Source organism: Echinops telfairi, unplaced genomic scaffold (assembly GCF_000313985.2).
Source record: "Echinops telfairi isolate 266 unplaced genomic scaffold, ASM31398v2 ScPeMD7_2291;HRSCAF=2852, whole genome shotgun sequence".
Taxonomy (NCBI): domain Eukaryota; kingdom Metazoa; phylum Chordata; class Mammalia; order Afrosoricida; family Tenrecidae; genus Echinops; species Echinops telfairi.
Genome location: NW_022106189.1, coordinates 18,705,630 through 18,722,080, shown reverse-complemented (window position 1 = coordinate 18,722,080; position 16,451 = coordinate 18,705,630). Strand labels below are relative to the sequence as shown.

At 47.3% G+C, this 16,451-nt stretch overlaps 1 protein-coding gene across 1 annotated transcript in view; it reads right to left on the bottom strand.

Moving 5' to 3' along the window:
- The window catches only part of LPCAT2 (lysophosphatidylcholine acyltransferase 2), a 91,605-nt gene that overhangs the window by 26,202 nt on the left and 48,952 nt on the right, over positions 1 to 16,451 (bottom strand). The window contains exons 9-11 of the mRNA XM_004704664.2: positions 13,622 to 13,704; positions 8,296 to 8,421; positions 4,746 to 4,899 (exon numbers count right to left, since the gene is read on the bottom strand). Of these exons, the coding sequence (XP_004704721.1) occupies positions 4,746 to 4,899; positions 8,296 to 8,421; positions 13,622 to 13,704 (363 nt within the window). The remainder of the gene's footprint in view (positions 1 to 4,745; positions 4,900 to 8,295; positions 8,422 to 13,621; positions 13,705 to 16,451) is intronic.

Sequence of the window (16,451 nt, the reverse complement as noted above, 5' to 3'; positions counted from 1 at the left end):
GACTATATGGCGCACAAAACCAAAAAGATATAATGAGCCTTCGTGCTGCAGGGGCTACCACCAAAACATTGGTGGTTCACACCCACCGGAAGCTCTGAGGAAGAAAAGACCTGCCCATGTGGTCCTGCAGAGAGGACAGTCCAGGAAATCCTTTGTGACGGTTCTGCTCTGGCTATAGGCTCCCTGAGAGTTGGAATCTACTTAATGGTGGGCAGTGACGCCAAGCAGCACTGAGTTGTTAGCTGAAAGACTGGCCGTCTGAGCTCACCTGATGGCTCTGCGGAGGCAAGGCCTGGCGCTTGGCTCCTGGGAAGAGTCCAGTAGAGGAAATGGAAAGCCCTACTGGGCGGCTTTCTGGTCACGTGGGGTTGCTATGCGTTGAAACCAACTCATCATCACACGACGACGATGACGACAAGAGCTTCTCCAACAAAGGTGTGCAGGCCCTGATACCCAGTTCTGCCTCCAGTGAGGAAACGGAGGGGCTTCTTGGTGGCTGTCCAGGGCCAGCGGGTCGGTTCTGACTCATAGCAGCCCTACGCACAAAGGCGCGGAACTCTGCCGGCCCTTCCCCATCCTCACCCTCGTTCTTAGGTTGCACCGCATGGCTGCCAATCCACCACGGGGCCAATCCAGCTCACCAAAGCCCTTCCTCTTTGTTACTGCCCCTCTGCCCCGGTTGGCCTTCTCCAGGGACTAGTCACTCCTGTAATATGTCCAAAGTCGGTGTTTGCTAGCCCCTGAAATTCAGCTTTGCTACCAGCGATTATACAAGCGGGCTTTTTTAAGCTGGTGAAAAACATGGAAGGAAAAGATAATGGAATTTCCCCTGATCATTTTGAAGTCCTCTTGGGCCTACTGCTGTGGCCATACTTGCGTGTGGTGGTAGGGAATGGTAACCTGAATCTGTCATAGATGTAGAGCTAATGATGGTTGGACTTCAAGTGCCCCCGGCTGGGTCAGACTGTGGATCGGGTACCAGGATATGGCTGGAGCTCCTCTATCTCTTCAGCAATGGTGGATGCCCCACTTGTCCAGCTAGCAATCAAGATCATGCCTTCACTGAACTATTTGAGGTCTTTGCCCAATGACGCAGTGGTCAAGGAGGACGAAATGAACAAAGGTACGAGGCCTTGTGGACTTGGCTGGACATCGTCATTCAACAGAAATGACTGCGTGGGAATTCGTGCTGAGTTAGCTCGCGTTATTTCTTAATTCTGTTATGGGTTGTTAAATCCCGGCACATCTGCTGATCAAAAGGAGGCTTATGAGGAATGTTGAGAAGCCGTTGCCTAAGGATCATCTCTGCTCGGTTCTAATGCCCCTGGACATCTGGCCAGTTAGTTTGCCTAGACGTGGAGGGCAGTGCACAGTCGCAAGAACTTGAAAAGTTAAATGACGGTGAAGATTGAGATCACCCTAAAATCAAGCTCCCTGCCCTCGAGTGGAGCCCAACGCCTAGTGACCCTCGGAAAGGCTTAGTCCAGCGAGTGCCGTCGGCCTGCTTTGGGTCAAGGCCACATTTCTGTAGAGCCTTCAGGGTGCCTGCCTCCAGTAGCTGCATGACTGAAAGGACGTGTCAGGAGCTGCATGAAGGGCAATTTTTTTTTTAAAAAATGACAAATTGAGGGGATGTTTTTGTAGGTAAGACAAGCACTCTTGAGAGGGAGGGAACAGTGGCGAGTCGGCCCCTCCTGACCTCCAAGCACCAACTCCAAGCACATGACACCAAAAACCAGACCAGCCTGCCCCTGTGAGCTTCCAAGACTGTCGCTCCTTATAGGAACGGGCAGACCTCCTCCGTTTCTCCCAGGATGAGCCTTTCACTTTGGGAAGGGGAGGGAGGCGAGGAGAAAGCGCAGAGGGACAAGGAGCGGCTCCTGGGGACAGTCTGACCCGCAAGAATTGATAGCCACTTAAAGAGCAACAGGAACACCCCACCCTTTCTCTTCCCACCCTCTTCCTCCGCAGCCCCAGTAAGCATTGAATTCAGGGAGATAAGTTACTCAGAGAGAAACAATTGTGATGGCACTGAACCTCATGGCTTCCCCCAGCACACAACTTAAAGAGACAGAAAAGAAAGCAGGTCCAGCCCGGACCGGGTCTGTGCGTGGTGTAATAACAGCTGTACTATCCGGCTCCTCAAGGCCAGGCAAGTCTTCACAGGCCCGGCATGCCGGTGTGTTTCAAGTACAGGCGGGAGGGGTGGGGGGAGCAGCAGAAAGAGATAACACAGAGAGAGAGAGAGAGAGAGAGAGAGAGAGAGAGAGAGAGAGAGAGAGAGAGAGAGAGAGAGAGAGGTGAGCTACATTCGTCATTCGGTTTTCAGACTACTCTCATGTTGGAGATCAAAAACAAAAACTCTTGGAGGGCCAGCTTAACGCCTACCTTTAAAGCTAAGCCACGCCAGGCACAGAAGGGCAGGAAATTGAGATTTGGTGTGAGCGGATGGAAGCATCCATGGGAAAAGGCATACCACCACACTGGCTAACATCTCCCTAGTTTTCAATTGCCTGGGCGTGAGCCTGGCTAAGCAGGGGCTCAGACAGCCCTGGCTCAGGCACCCAATTGCCCTTATCAGGAGACAGAGGGGCTGAAAGCTGGACCAGGTGAGGACACTGTGGCAAATCCTTCGGGGCGGCTCCTTTAATGCTTGCCTTAGGCTTCTTCTCCACTCCCAAATCTCTCTCAAACTGGCCTGTGCTTGAAACCATGGGGCCGCTGACGGTTGTCCTTTGTGAATAAAAGGCAGAGCTGGTGTCATAACCACCTTGGGACACCTTGCCCTCTGGGACGGCCTGACACCTGGCTGTTGTTTCCTATTTTGAAGAAGAATCCAGTGAGTGTGCTATCTGAGTTGTGCTGTAAACTTCCCCCCCTGTGTCCGTTCTCGTCCCTTCCCATTTCCTCCCCTCCCCTCCTTGTTTATGCACCCCCGCCATATTCCTTCCTGGCTAAAGAGTCGTGTTTATAGAGGCCTGAGTTCACATTACTTGCATGGCTTCCAAAGCCATAGTGCAAGATGGCAGATTAAACTCGCAGAAAGACTCTGCTCTTCTCCCTTGCACATTTATGCCCAATAATTTACTTCTTCCTGCCTCGAGTTTTCATGGAGCATCGCAGACACTGCTGGTGGTGTCTTCTTGGCTGGGGCGAAGAGAAACAAGAAAACCAGAGGCTCAGAGAAGAAGCTAAGCTAAGCAGCCTGTACATGAACCCCTGAGACCACATGGCACCTGGTGCCCACGAATGATGGTTCTGACCAGGGCCACCATTGATAGACCCTACGGAAGAGAACTTAAGTGGTTAAAAACCCCAGTCTTCCCAGGCCAGCGGAGCCTAGAGGATTCACCAAGAACTTGTCCTGAGCTACTCCTTACACCTTGAACCTGCAATTATTCCTGAGGCCACCTTGTTCCTAAATAACAGATTGGCTCATAAAATAAAGACCGTCACCGGCAGTGACATTGAGTGCCTTTTAACAACATCTGGGTGAGACCCCATCATCCACATTTCCTCGACAAAGGTGAAAGAGTAAGGGGACAGGAAAGCCAGGTCACTGCACACGACACATCTGGACTGGGATTAGTGAGCCTCATCGACACACTGCGACTCTGGCAACTGCTCTCACCGAGCACGTTGTATGGTAATTGTGCGACGGAACCGAATTTCTTATGCACACTGTCATTTTGAAATCCATAAACATAGCTATTTGAACATCTTTACCCTGCATGGTAATCCTGCTTCAATGATGCCTTATGAGTTCGTGGATAAGGGGAGATGATTTGTATGCAGCAAGCAAACGCCGGGAAGAGAGGTGGGGGCACTACAGATAGAAGACTGATGTTGAACAGTCTCGTGCTAAATAATAGCTCACTTAGGAGAGCACAGAATCAGTGATTAGGAGCCTCAGAGACAGACACTTGTCCTGGTTTCTGTCACCAACCTATACTTTCTTTGTAAAACTACCTTTTTTCCGGGAGTCAATAGAGAACCACATGGGACTCTGGGTACCATCGCTCCAAAAGCTCTGAAGGAAAAAAGCAACTTCCGGTGGGCATCAGAGCACACCAAGGGGAGCGCCGAGGGCAGCCCGCCGGGTGGTGGGACCGTGGGGTCCTGACAATCGGTTGAAAGAAAGGAATCCGGGCACCACTCCAATTGTCTTCTGAAATGAAAGTGAAACGAGACGTGCTCAGATGATGGGAAGCTAAGAGAATTTGTCACCCGAAGACGGGCATTACAATACATGCCCCAGGAAATCCGAGTGCCCGGCCGGAAAGGACATCTGACGTAAATCTGGAACGTCAATAGGAATGGACAAGACGGAAAACAAGGAAATGTGAAACACAACCCAGTGTAGACATAGAGTCCCATTGGACAGCAAGGCTTCCGGGTTCGACTTGAACTTGTAGAAAAGAACCCAGAGTTCCAAAAGTGAGTTGTATTTACTGTGTGCCCCAGACCCACCACTTAAAAGTCATTCAAAGAGAAAAGGCAACAGAGAAAATAGAATATTCTAAAATACTTTTTGAAATGCTACAGAAGGCCAAGGAACAAAACTCAAACAAAAAGAACAAGATAATAGATCTGACTCCACCCAAGTCGCACACGCACACATTATTATTACAGTGAAAAGGGTAATGATTAGACCGTGGGTCCAGTCTTCGTCTGACACCTGACATACTGGTTTATGCTCTGCAGACAGAAAACATGTACATGCTTCAGATAACATGTGAACATACCCTGTCGAAGAGGGCGAAAAGTTGTTTCAAGACATCGGAAACCGGCAACTTTAGATACTCTGCAAATTCTTCTATTCCAATTCTTCCTCCTTTTGAGGCACTTGCAATAGCTGCATATTCATCCAATTGCTTCCGGATGCCGTTCCAATCCAGTCTAAACCAACAAAGCAGTGCAGATACACACTTAGCGCTTAGGCCTCCACGACCCCCACTCATAGCTTATCCATTTATCAAAGGGGAAAATATCTGGTGTTATATTTGAAAGGAAAATAAAGCAGGCATTTAAAACTATATTTAATATGTACATAAGCACTTATTTTTTTAACTTATTATATCAAATATCTGAAGGGAAAAAACATAGCCAGCAACAGCAATGTAGTTGTGATTCACAGAATAAGTGATTCATGAAGAGGAAGTAAGAAAGCAAATTTGAATATTTAACCTACTCCCCGCCTCTCGACTATCTAAATTTCTAACACTTCATAGTTAGAAAGAATAGTAAAACAATCATAATAATCTACTGTCTGTCTTTTGTGTGCACTAACGAGGGTGATGGGCATGGCGGCAGCATCTGGGGATTGTCCCCTTCCTCCCTGAAGGAGAGTCTCCAGGGGCGTCTGTGGGAAGCTGGGCTCTGCTGCTCCTTCTGCACCCACTGTCTGGCAGGGGGCAGTGTCCAGCTGCGGCCTGGGACAGGATTCAGGACACGCAGGCAGCAGTGAGCCAGTGACTCACTGTGCTGGGCTCCCAGCTCTTGCGGCAGGAAGCCCATCAGCTCAGAACTGCTGTGAGGTGGGATGCGGGCAGAGAGAGGAAAGGAAGAGGCACGCTGCTGCCTGGGGCTCTCAAGTCAGTTCCGGCACAGGATGACACTGCACACAACCGCTGGGGACACGGCTCGGCCTGTGCTGTCCTTCCCATTGCTCATATGACTGCGCCCATTCTTGCAGCCACTCGCAGGAGATGGTACTTGGAAGAGATGCATGCACGTGTCTTGAAATCCAAAGTGAGCTGAACTGGGCTTCTGCTTTGGGGGGACTGTGGTGTGGCCAGGCTTCCAACAGCCTCACCCTTGTAGATAGCCCCACAGCCTCAGAGATCGCTGGGCCCAGAGGGCAGAGCCTGCAGGCTCTAAGATTTGGGATCCGGGAACACAGCGCCTGCAGGGGTGAGCAAGGAACCTGGCAGTGGCTCTGTGAGCAAAGTCTGACTGAGCCAGCTGTCTCTGCTGCTGGCTGAGGAGAGATGTGGATGGGGACCAGTGGCTTACTGTTGGCTTGTGGTAATCTGTTAAGTTCCCTGAAAAAATCCCCTAATGGTGAGGGCTGTCTGTCAGTTTTGTGTGGCCAGTGCAATGAACTGTCCAGGCCGGCATGGAAAAGTGCCATGGCAAAGCGGTTGGGGTCAGAATAAGTAAAGGGCAGAGGGTGGCGGCATGTCTGACCTCCGCCTCATGGCTACAGCAGAGACAGAGATTTGGCTGCCACACTGTTTTTACAGCGACATAACACGTGCTTCTTCTGTGTCCAAGTTCAGGGATCCCCCTCAACTTTTCAAACCGACCAGAGCATTGGGAACCCATCAAACATTTTGTTATTTAGCAGGTAGGCTCAATGTTTACACACACACACACACACACACACACACACACACACACACATATATATATATATATATATATATATATATATATATATATATATATGTGTGTGTATATATATGTATATATATCTCAGTTATCAAGGTATAATGTCTTATTACTGAATTTTGACAGAAGAGGGGGGCTTTCCTACCTGACAACTCAAGGCAATGTTTTCTAACGTTTCAATAAGATCTTAAAAACGCAAAAGAGTGTTCCTGCCTTGATTTCTTTCTTTTTATTAATTAGGTATGCAAAGGAAAAGGGGTAGACTGAGGGTGTTTATAAGGAGCTGATGGGGCAATGAGTAAGTACCCAGCTGCTAACTGGAAGGATGGCTGTTCAAATCTACCCAGAAGCTCCATTGAGAAGATCTGGAAATCTCTAAAGCAATGGTTCTCAACCTTCCTCATGCCCCTCATGCGGTGATCCTTTAATATAGCTCCTCATGTTGTGGTGACGCCCCTCCCCCCACAACCATAAAATTATTTTCGTTGCTACTTCATCACTGTCATTTTGCTGCTGTTATGAATTGGGCGACCCCTGTGAAAGGGTCTTTTGACTGCCCCAAAGGGGTCACGACCCACAGGTTGTGAACCGCTCCTCTAAAGATTACAACCAAGAACACCCTGCCGGGCATTTCTACTCTGTCGCACAGGCTGGAATGGGTCGGGATGGGCTTGATGGCACGAATTAACACCGGCAGTTTTTAAATGCTGCTGTAGTCAGAACTGCCGCTAATCAAGCAGGCTCGTACTTCGCGTGCGAGCTCTGTTCACTCACACCACTGTCAGCCACCTACTGACGCTATCCGATCGTGAGAGGGCATCCTTAGAGGCTCTGAGGAGCCCAGGCAGCGGAGTGGTCAGGCATGGGGCTGCTAGCTGTGAGGTTGGCAGTTTGGAACCAGCAGGCACTCTGCAGGAGAAAGATGAGGTGCTCTACTCCCAGAAGGTGTAACGGTCTCTGAAACCCACAGGGGCAGTTCTGCCCTAACCTTTAGAGTCACTAGGATTTGGAAATGACTCAATGGCGATGAGTTTTCAGTGTGGAGGTGCCTTGGAAGAAAGGCCTGGTGATCAACTTCCTACACGATCAGCCATTGCAAACCTATGGAGCACAGTTGTGTTGACACACAGGTGGGTCGCCGTGAGTCCGAGATGGCTCGACGGCAGCAGGATTTCTCATAAGAAGGTGGCAGAGCTCTAGGTAGGAAAGGGGGTGGGGGAGGTAGTCTATGCTGATGCACAGCTGCTACCTCTTAATCTCTTCCTGTCACCAATACACACCATCTCCAAGTTACCGGCTCTTGAGACACCAAAACTGGATGGGCTAGTTGAAAACAAATTCAAAACCCTGGCTTCCCTGGTAAACACCAGGTGTGTCTCGGAGCTGAACATTGACAAAACCAGAGAACATACACAGAGAGGATTTAAGATTTCTTCTGGACATCTTTAAGGAGCCCTGGTGGCGCTGTAGCTTAGCTGTTGAGTTGAAAAGTATGAGGACCGCAGTTCAAACCCAACAGGTGCTCCACAGAACAATCAAGCGATCTGCCCCTGTAGGGTTTACAGCCTTGGAACCTCTCTATAGGGTCACTCTGAGCCAGAACTGATCGGATGGCGGTGGGTTTGTTTGGGGGGGTCCGGGAATCTTTATGAAACTATAGTCATTTGAAAATATCCCACTCACTGCCATCTAGTTGATTCCGAGTTATAGTGCCCCTAAGGGGCGGGGTGGAACTGCCCTGTGGGCTTCCAAGACTGTAACTCTTTGCAGGAGTAGAAAGCCTCGTCTCCCTCACATGGAGCAGCTGGTGGTTTAGAAATGTGGACCTTGCGATAGCCGCCCAACTCAACCCACTATGCCAGCAGGGCTCCTGGAAATTTGAAAAACTATATATATACTTACTTCAATTTCCGGCTAATTTTAGTAAATTCCACCAACCCAGCTTCCATAGGCAGGGTTAGCTGACCTGCTGAGATCATCAGTCTGCAATCTTCATAGGTGTGATCTGTGACTGGTATTTTCAGAGCGCTAGAAGGATGAAAAGGCAAACTGTGTTCAGTGCTTCAAATAGGTAGTAGTTGTTCATTAGACCTGATATAGGCAACAAGCAACAGTAGACAGAAAACACTACCTTTTCAACCCAACCACCTGTCTGTCAGTTTGTCAGTCGGCAGTGGCTTGTGTGGTACTGGAATACTGGAAGCTATGTCACTGGCATTTCAAACACCAGGAGGTTTTCCTAGCGTGAACAGGTGTCCGCAGAGCTGCAGACTAAGAACAGACAATGAAGAAGGAATAGGCTGTCCACCGCTAAGGAATTAGCCGCTGACCACTTCCTGGAGAGCATCAGTACATGGTCAGATACAGAACACCTCGTGAAAAGAGCAGAATATTGCTCAGAAACCAGCAGAACACGGTCGGAGCCAGAGCCGGAAGATGAGCCTCCAGGTCGGAAGGCACTAGAAATATGACTGAGGAAAGACTGCATTCTCAAAACAGAGTCGACGATGCTGGAGTGGAGTCTTGGGACTAACGGCTTTAGGACCTTCATTTGCTGGTGAGGCACGGCTCAAAGTGAGAAGAAACAGTGGAAAGCATCCATTAGTCATTGGAGTTTGGAGCATATTAACTATGAATCTAGGAAAATTAGAAGTCGTCAAAACTGAAATGCAACCCATGCAGATCAATATCTGAAGTGTCAGTGAACGGAAATGGACAGGACTGGCCACTGCGAACCAGAAAACCACATGGTCTCCCACGTCAGAAATGACAGACTCATGAGGAATGTCACCACATCTGTCATCAAAAAGGACAATGATTTCTGTGATAGGCTCATAGCTAGCCTCCTCCAAGGAAATCCAGGCAATACCATGATTATTCAAATGTATGCACCAACTAAAAAAATGCTAGTGAGGCAGAAATTGAAGAATTCTACCAAGGTGTCTTCAGTCTGAAATGGATCAAACATGCAATCAGGATGTATTGATAATTATTAGAGATTGGAATGCAAAAAATGTGAAATAAAGAGAAAGAAATAATAGTTGGAAAATATAGCTTGTGTGATAGAAACGAAGCTGGAGATCGCAGGACAGAATTTTACAGGAACGATGACTTCTCAAACACAAATACTTTTTCAACAACACGGAATGTGACGGGACACATGGACTCCTCCAGACGGAAGACACAAAATCAAACTGACAACCTCTATGGGAAGAGCTGATGGAGAAGCTCAATATCAGCAGCTAATTTGAGACCAAGGGCCACCTGTGGACCAGACCATCAATTGCTCATATACAAATTCAGGTTGAAGGTGAAGAAAATGAAAACAAGTCCACGATAGTCCAAATAGAACCTGAGTGTATCCCTTTTCAATTACCAAAGCACCTCAAAGACCAATTTGACACATTGAACACTAATGACAGACGATCCGAGGAGCTGGGAGAGGACAGAAAGCGCATCGCACATGAAGAGTGCAGGTCATTAAAAATACAGGAAAGGAAGAAAACGTCAAAATGGATGTCAGAGGAGACTCAAACTTGCTATTCCTGGTAGATTAGCTAACAGGAATGGAAGCAGTGATGCAGTAAAGAGCCGGCCAGAAGATTTCAAAGGGCACATTGAGACGACAAAACAAAGCATGATCATGAAACGCGCAAGGACCTAGAGTTAGAAAGCTAAAATGAGAGGACATGCCCAGCATATCTGAAATGGAAAGAACTCAGGAAAGGAGTCCAGCCTTTCTCAATATTGAAAATATTGCAATATTGAAAATATGGGCAACGTATTGCGCAATCAGGAAGCATTAAAAGAAGACAGAAAGAGTCACTGGACCAAAAACAGCTCCTCAATATTCCACCATTCAAAAGACTGCACATGAGCAACAACCAGTGATATGGAAGGAAAGAGTCCGAGATGCACTGAAGGCATTAGCCACAAACAAGGCTCCAGAAATGGTTGGAACACCAATCGATATGTTTCCATAAGCTGATGCAGCACTAGAACCACCTATTCGTCAAGAATTTGGAAGACAGCTACTTGGCCAACTAACCAAGAGAGATCTGCATTTGTACCTATTCCAAAGAAAGAGGCACAATAGAACACACAAGTTATAAAATGGTATCAATATTACACACAAGTAAAATTGTACTGAAGATCATCCAACAATGTTTTCAGCAGTACATTGACAGAAAATTCAGGCCCGATTCAGAAGAGAGCTTGGAACAAGAGACATCGTTATTGATGTAAGATGGACATTGGCTGAAAGCAGAGAATAGCAGAAAGCTGTTTGTTTGTGTTTTATTGACTGTTAAAGGGATTGGACTGTGTGGTCCATAACAAACTACAGATAGCCTTGAAAGGATGGGAATTCCAGAATATTTACTTGTATCCAAAGGGGACCTGTACATGGATCAAGTAGCAGTTGTGGGAACCAAACAAGGGAATATGGCATGGTTTAAAATCAGGAAGAGCGTGTGAAGGGCTGTATTCTCTCACCATTCTTATTCAATCCAAATGCTGAGCAAATCAACAGAGAGGCTGGACTATATGAAGAAGAACGTGGCATCAGGATTGGAGGAAGCCTTATTAAAAACCCGTGATATGCAGATGACAGAACCTTGCTTACTGAAGGACTTGAAGCACTTGCGGTTGAATTATCAAAGACTGCAGCCTTCAATACGGATTTCAACTCAATGTAAAGAAGACCGAAATCCTCACAACTGGCCCCATGGGTGACATTATGTTAAAGAGACATTATGTTAAAGACTTGATGTCCAGGACGTCGTCTTGCTTAGAGCCACACTCGATGTTCAAGGAAGCAGCGGTCAAGGGATCACACAACAATCTGCATTAGGTAAACTTCCTGCACAAGACCTCTTTAAAGTGCTGAAAAAGCACGGGTGTTACTTTGAGGACTAAGGTGAGCCTGACCCAACCCGTGGCATGTTCAGTCTCTTCATATGCATGTCAAAGGTGGACACCGAATAAGGATGACTGAAGAAGATTCGATGCATTTGAATTATGGTGCTGGTGAGGGATATTTCAAGTACCATGGGCTGCCAAGTGAACAAACAAATCTGCCTCTGAAAAAGTACAGCTAGCAGGCTCCTTGGAAGCAAGGATGGCAAAGCCTCATCTCATGTGCTTTGGATGTGTGGTCAGGAGAGACCAGTCCCTGGGAGAGGTAGTGAAAAAGAGGAAGACACGACAGGAGGTGGTTTGAGAACAGTGGCTGCAACAAGGGTCCCAAACATAAGGAACAGGGGGCTCAGGATCAGGGACTGTCCCATTCTGTTGTCCGTGGGTTGCTATGAGTCAGTAAGCTAACCACAAGAATAACATTCATTATCAACCAGAACCTCTCACTTCTCTTGACCAAGAAATGCATTTCTCTACTGTGTCACTGACTGGCTGCACCCTGGGTTAAATTCCTAATGTCTACACACTTGTCTTTGCAGCTGGTGAGGTTTTTACGTGACTTAAATATAATGATAATAATAGTGGACTTAAGTCTTATGAAAAGTAATTCGAAAATACCAGTTGGCACATAACTTGAGTGTCTCATCCATCAGTAGGGATGATGTTTCCTCACTTACTCACAGTGTTATTGTAAGGAAAAATAAGCATGCCTATTAATGTACTATGTAAACAGAGAAATGGTGGTTGTATGTATGATAGGCTCTGCATCTCTACAAGCCTCTGGTCATCTGTGATTTCTGATCTGGAAAACTGGATATCACCTTCTTGCTACACAACAATGTTTGGCAAACACTTCTTCCAACCTGCATGGCTTCCATGCTCAAAGGAGAGCTTAAGCTCTACTATCGCCTTCCCCCTCGGACCTAATGAGAGTGAACTCGATTGTTAAAATTACTAATAAGCAGCTAACAAATCCCTCTGGAGTACTAAAAAGAAAAGCTGCACAGAGTATGCAACAATGCGCCCTCTACACTAGCCTGAGATTTGTGAATATCCAGCACAGATCTTAAGATTAGGCTTGCAACTACATTTGACTTCCCTGTGTCACTGCTGGGAACATGACATTCTAAAGAGTGCCATCAGAATTGAAGCATTTTCCCCCACCTATCCATAACTAGGTTGTTCTTTGATGGATACATATTTTGGCAGAAGGGTATATAAAATGGAAATAAAATTTTTAAATATTTTAGGGACTAAAATAATACATAGCATCACCTAACAGTTTGGTTGCTGGTCATAGGACGTTTGGGGTCATTTTTGGTACAGACCCTTGAAATCTAGTCCATTCTTATTCCTCTGAGCCTCAGTGTCCTCACATAACTCAGAGTTGCCAGGAGGAGGATGTCAGCCAACATGGGTAAAGGGTGCGGTGAACATCTTCATCTGACCCTTCTAGCCACAGTCTTTGTGACTCCTCATGATGGGGTCAACTAGCAAATGTGAGGTACCTGGGGCCCAATCAGGGGACCGGATATGTTTGCTAATATTATAAGTAAGATGCACGGCACTATTGTGGGTATAGGGCCAGGCAAATAAGGTGTATAGGACACTAACCTGGTCAGCTCTGCTACCCCATTAAACTTAAAATGAGCCATCCCAGAAGTCAAAAAAGAATCTCACTACCACCATGGAATGAAGAGTCACAAGTGGAACACATCTTTTGGACCCAAGATCTCTGTACTGAACTTCCTTGGAACAGGACTGAGAGCTGGGACACTAGACGTGGGGAGTGACAGTAATAAGCAGTGGAAAAGAAGTGGCAGCACAGCAGTGGCAGAGGAGACTGAGCCCAGGAGCTCAAGGCTAAGCACCTTCGGGCTGAGGCTTCCTCGGGAAGTGTGGTGCCTCCGAGCATCTGAATGGCAGTGCTCTAAGGGCTTGGTCACACTTGTCTGAGCAGGTCAGACAGCAAGGGTTCAGGAGCTGTGAGAGGCTGGGGGCCAGAGAGAAGCTTGCCTGCAGGCATGGCGGAGAAGAGGCTGTGCTGATCACAGATCTGTATCCTGAGTCATTTCTGATCCTGAGTTGTAATCTTTTATTTCCTTAATAAACCCCACAATTGTAAGTATCATCCATTAGCCATGGACAATATTGATCGAGTGTTTGATTGGGCATACTCCTTGGCATGTTATTTTTACTTACCCAAATGTGGTGGGGCATGCCCCCAAGGAAAACCTTAAAATGATGTAAAATGCAATGCACCAGTAATTTTCAAATCGCTTGCAGATTATAATCATATACAGAAACTTACTCTGCCATGATATTCCGGACTTTGTGGGCAAAAAGGACAGGATCTCGCTTTTCTTCCTCATCAGGTACCTGAACAGGCAAAAACTGAAAGACAAATATACCTTCCATAACAATCCTTGGGTCAAGGGTCTGCAATGCTAACTGAATTCATTAAAATGGTCTGTCATTATATGAAAGGAGGCAGGGAGAACAATGGTGAGGTGCTTGGCTTCTCAGAAGAAAGACGTGGAGATGTGCTTGTGTGGATATTCCCTCACTCACTCACTCACTCACTGCCATCCAGTCGATAGTGACCTGAGACAACAGAGCAGAACTGCCCCAGTGGGTTTCCGAGCCGAAAACTCTTTACAGAAGTAGACAAACCCATCTTTCTCCCAAGGAGAGCCTGGTGGTTTTGAACTACCAACCCCGTGGTTAGCAGCCCAATGCATGACCTCTATGCCACCAGGGCTCCCTGTAAGGATCGCAGCCTAGAAAACCCTCCATGGCAGTTCTCCTGTGCATGTGGAGTCACCATGATGGCAGCCACCAAGGACAACATCATCATGACATCCACGCGTCTTCCCACAGCAGAATCGCCATGTGGCAGGGAAAGGACCAGGCGTGGCGTCTGGAGAGCTGTCTCCAAACCCTGGCTTTTCTTGGGCTCCTCCTGTTTCATTTCCGTTTTCGCAACTGTTTCCTGAGCTCCGCGAAGAGACCCAGCTTGCCTGGGTTATTGGATGAAGTGCGTCCACGTGTGTCAGGGAATTCTGGACGTTGTAGAGCACTAACTTCTTAGACCTTTGTTTCAGAACTGCCCTCTCCACTCCCTTCCACCTACCTCCGTTTCTGGAAATTGGTGGTGTTCCTGGGGGCGTGGGGGAGGTCAGTCGGTCTTTTTATGGTTTGTCTTCTCTGTCTTCCCCAGTGTTAACCACTTATTCTGAGACATTTATTTTCTGCCATTTTGGACCCTTAGCATTGGCTTTCTAGCTTTTGCTTTTTACCAAGCTTGGCTTTATTGTTTTGGGGTTGTTGTTGTTTATAACTTTCTTTTGCTGTTGTTGCAATTATGCACAACACAACAGGTCAAGCCTCTACAAATCCCATTTAGTGACACTGACCTGGCTTTGCATCTGATTTCTCCAATGAGAAAACACACCCATTGCTGCCGCGTCAGTTCTGCCCCATTGGGTTCAAAAGCTGCAAGCTTGACGGAGACGGGACACCGCAGCTCTCTCCCACTAATCCCTCAGTTAGCAGCTGAGCACCTTCACCACAGCACCCCCAGAGCTCCAATTTCTCCAGTTCCTGTTATTTATTTCATGATAACTAGGAACTAGGTCGCTTCCTAGGTGCTGTATATGCATCATTCTATTTCATTACCCCTCCACCATTTAAATTTTTTTTAAAAATTGAGGTTCAATTTTAAAAATTTTAAAAATTGAGGCTCAATTCCATTCAACAAACAGAGCGTAGGTACCTACTATGTGCCACGCACTGCACTTAAAGTGCCAACTGCGAATGCTCTCCATGCCTCGGGGCAGAAAGACCAAGGACTACAGGGAGGTAAGTGGCCAGTCATAACTGCGATCCACTAGGCAGCTGTGTGTTCTAGGCACACTATATTAGGGGCTTTATCAGTCCTGAGCCGCAGCTTTGGGGCTGGGGGACGAAAACCCATGAGGACCAGGCTAGGAGCTCAGAGATGGGACGTGGGAAGACTAGGGGAAATATGGGGACAGAGGAGTGTGTGAACGCCGAAGTTGTTCTCCAGTTGACAGGGAATGTGGACTAATGGATTGATGCCACTTTAGTTGTCACCTGTTAGAGATGTCCTTTCCAAGAGGGCTGTGTCATGTTGTCCAGAGAACACCAGGCCTGGCCTTCTGCCGCGGTGCCGCCCTGAGACCCTGGAAAAGTCCTTTAAATGCTCTGCATCTCAATCTCCTTTGCTGCCGAATGGGAACCTTTGACTAGCTGATCTCTGAACATCCTTCCCTGTGTCTTGGTTTTCTATGAGGGGGCTTCAGAAAGTTCATGGAAAGATTTCATTATCCTTTAATTCCATTTTTTCATGAACTTTTTGAGCCCCCCATCCCCACCCCATTACACATCATGTCAGGAGAGACCAGTCCCAGGAAAAGGACATCACGCTTGGTAGAGTGGCGGGGCAGGAAAAAAGAGGAAGATGTGGCTAAGGATGGGCACAGAGGCTGTGACAACGGGCTCGGGCACAGGAACAGTGGCGAGGCTGGTGCGGGGCTGGGCAGTGTTTCCTTCTGTTATGCACAGGGTTGCTGTGGGTCAGAACCGATTCGAGGGCACATAACAACAACGTTACCAATCAAACCACAAGAAAGCCAATTCCCTGCCACTGAGTGCATTCCAACCTGGACCAACCCTATAGCTCACAATAGAACAACCGCCTCTTTGGGCTGAAGTCTTCATGGGAGGCTGTCACGTTGTATGGGAATAGAGAGTCTCATTTTTCTTCCTCAGAGAAACTCGGTGGTTTCAAACTACTGCTGTTGCAGTTAGCAACCTGACGCATAACCCACTACTCTGCCTGGGCTCCTGCCCTGGGATTCAGCATGCAGTTATTGATGATGGAAAAACCGACTAAGCCACCAGAGGTCCCCACATACCCTTAGATAGCTGGGAACACAAACTACCTGTGCGAGGCAATATTTCCAAATTTTCCATCCACCCAGACCCAGCAAAATCTCCTGTATTTGTGCTGCTACGCTAAAGCCTAATATTCCTGAAATATCTAACAAAATAGCAAAGGAGATTAAAGTCTCATTTGACCTATGACTCTTCTTTTTGAAAAAACTAACAACCATTTA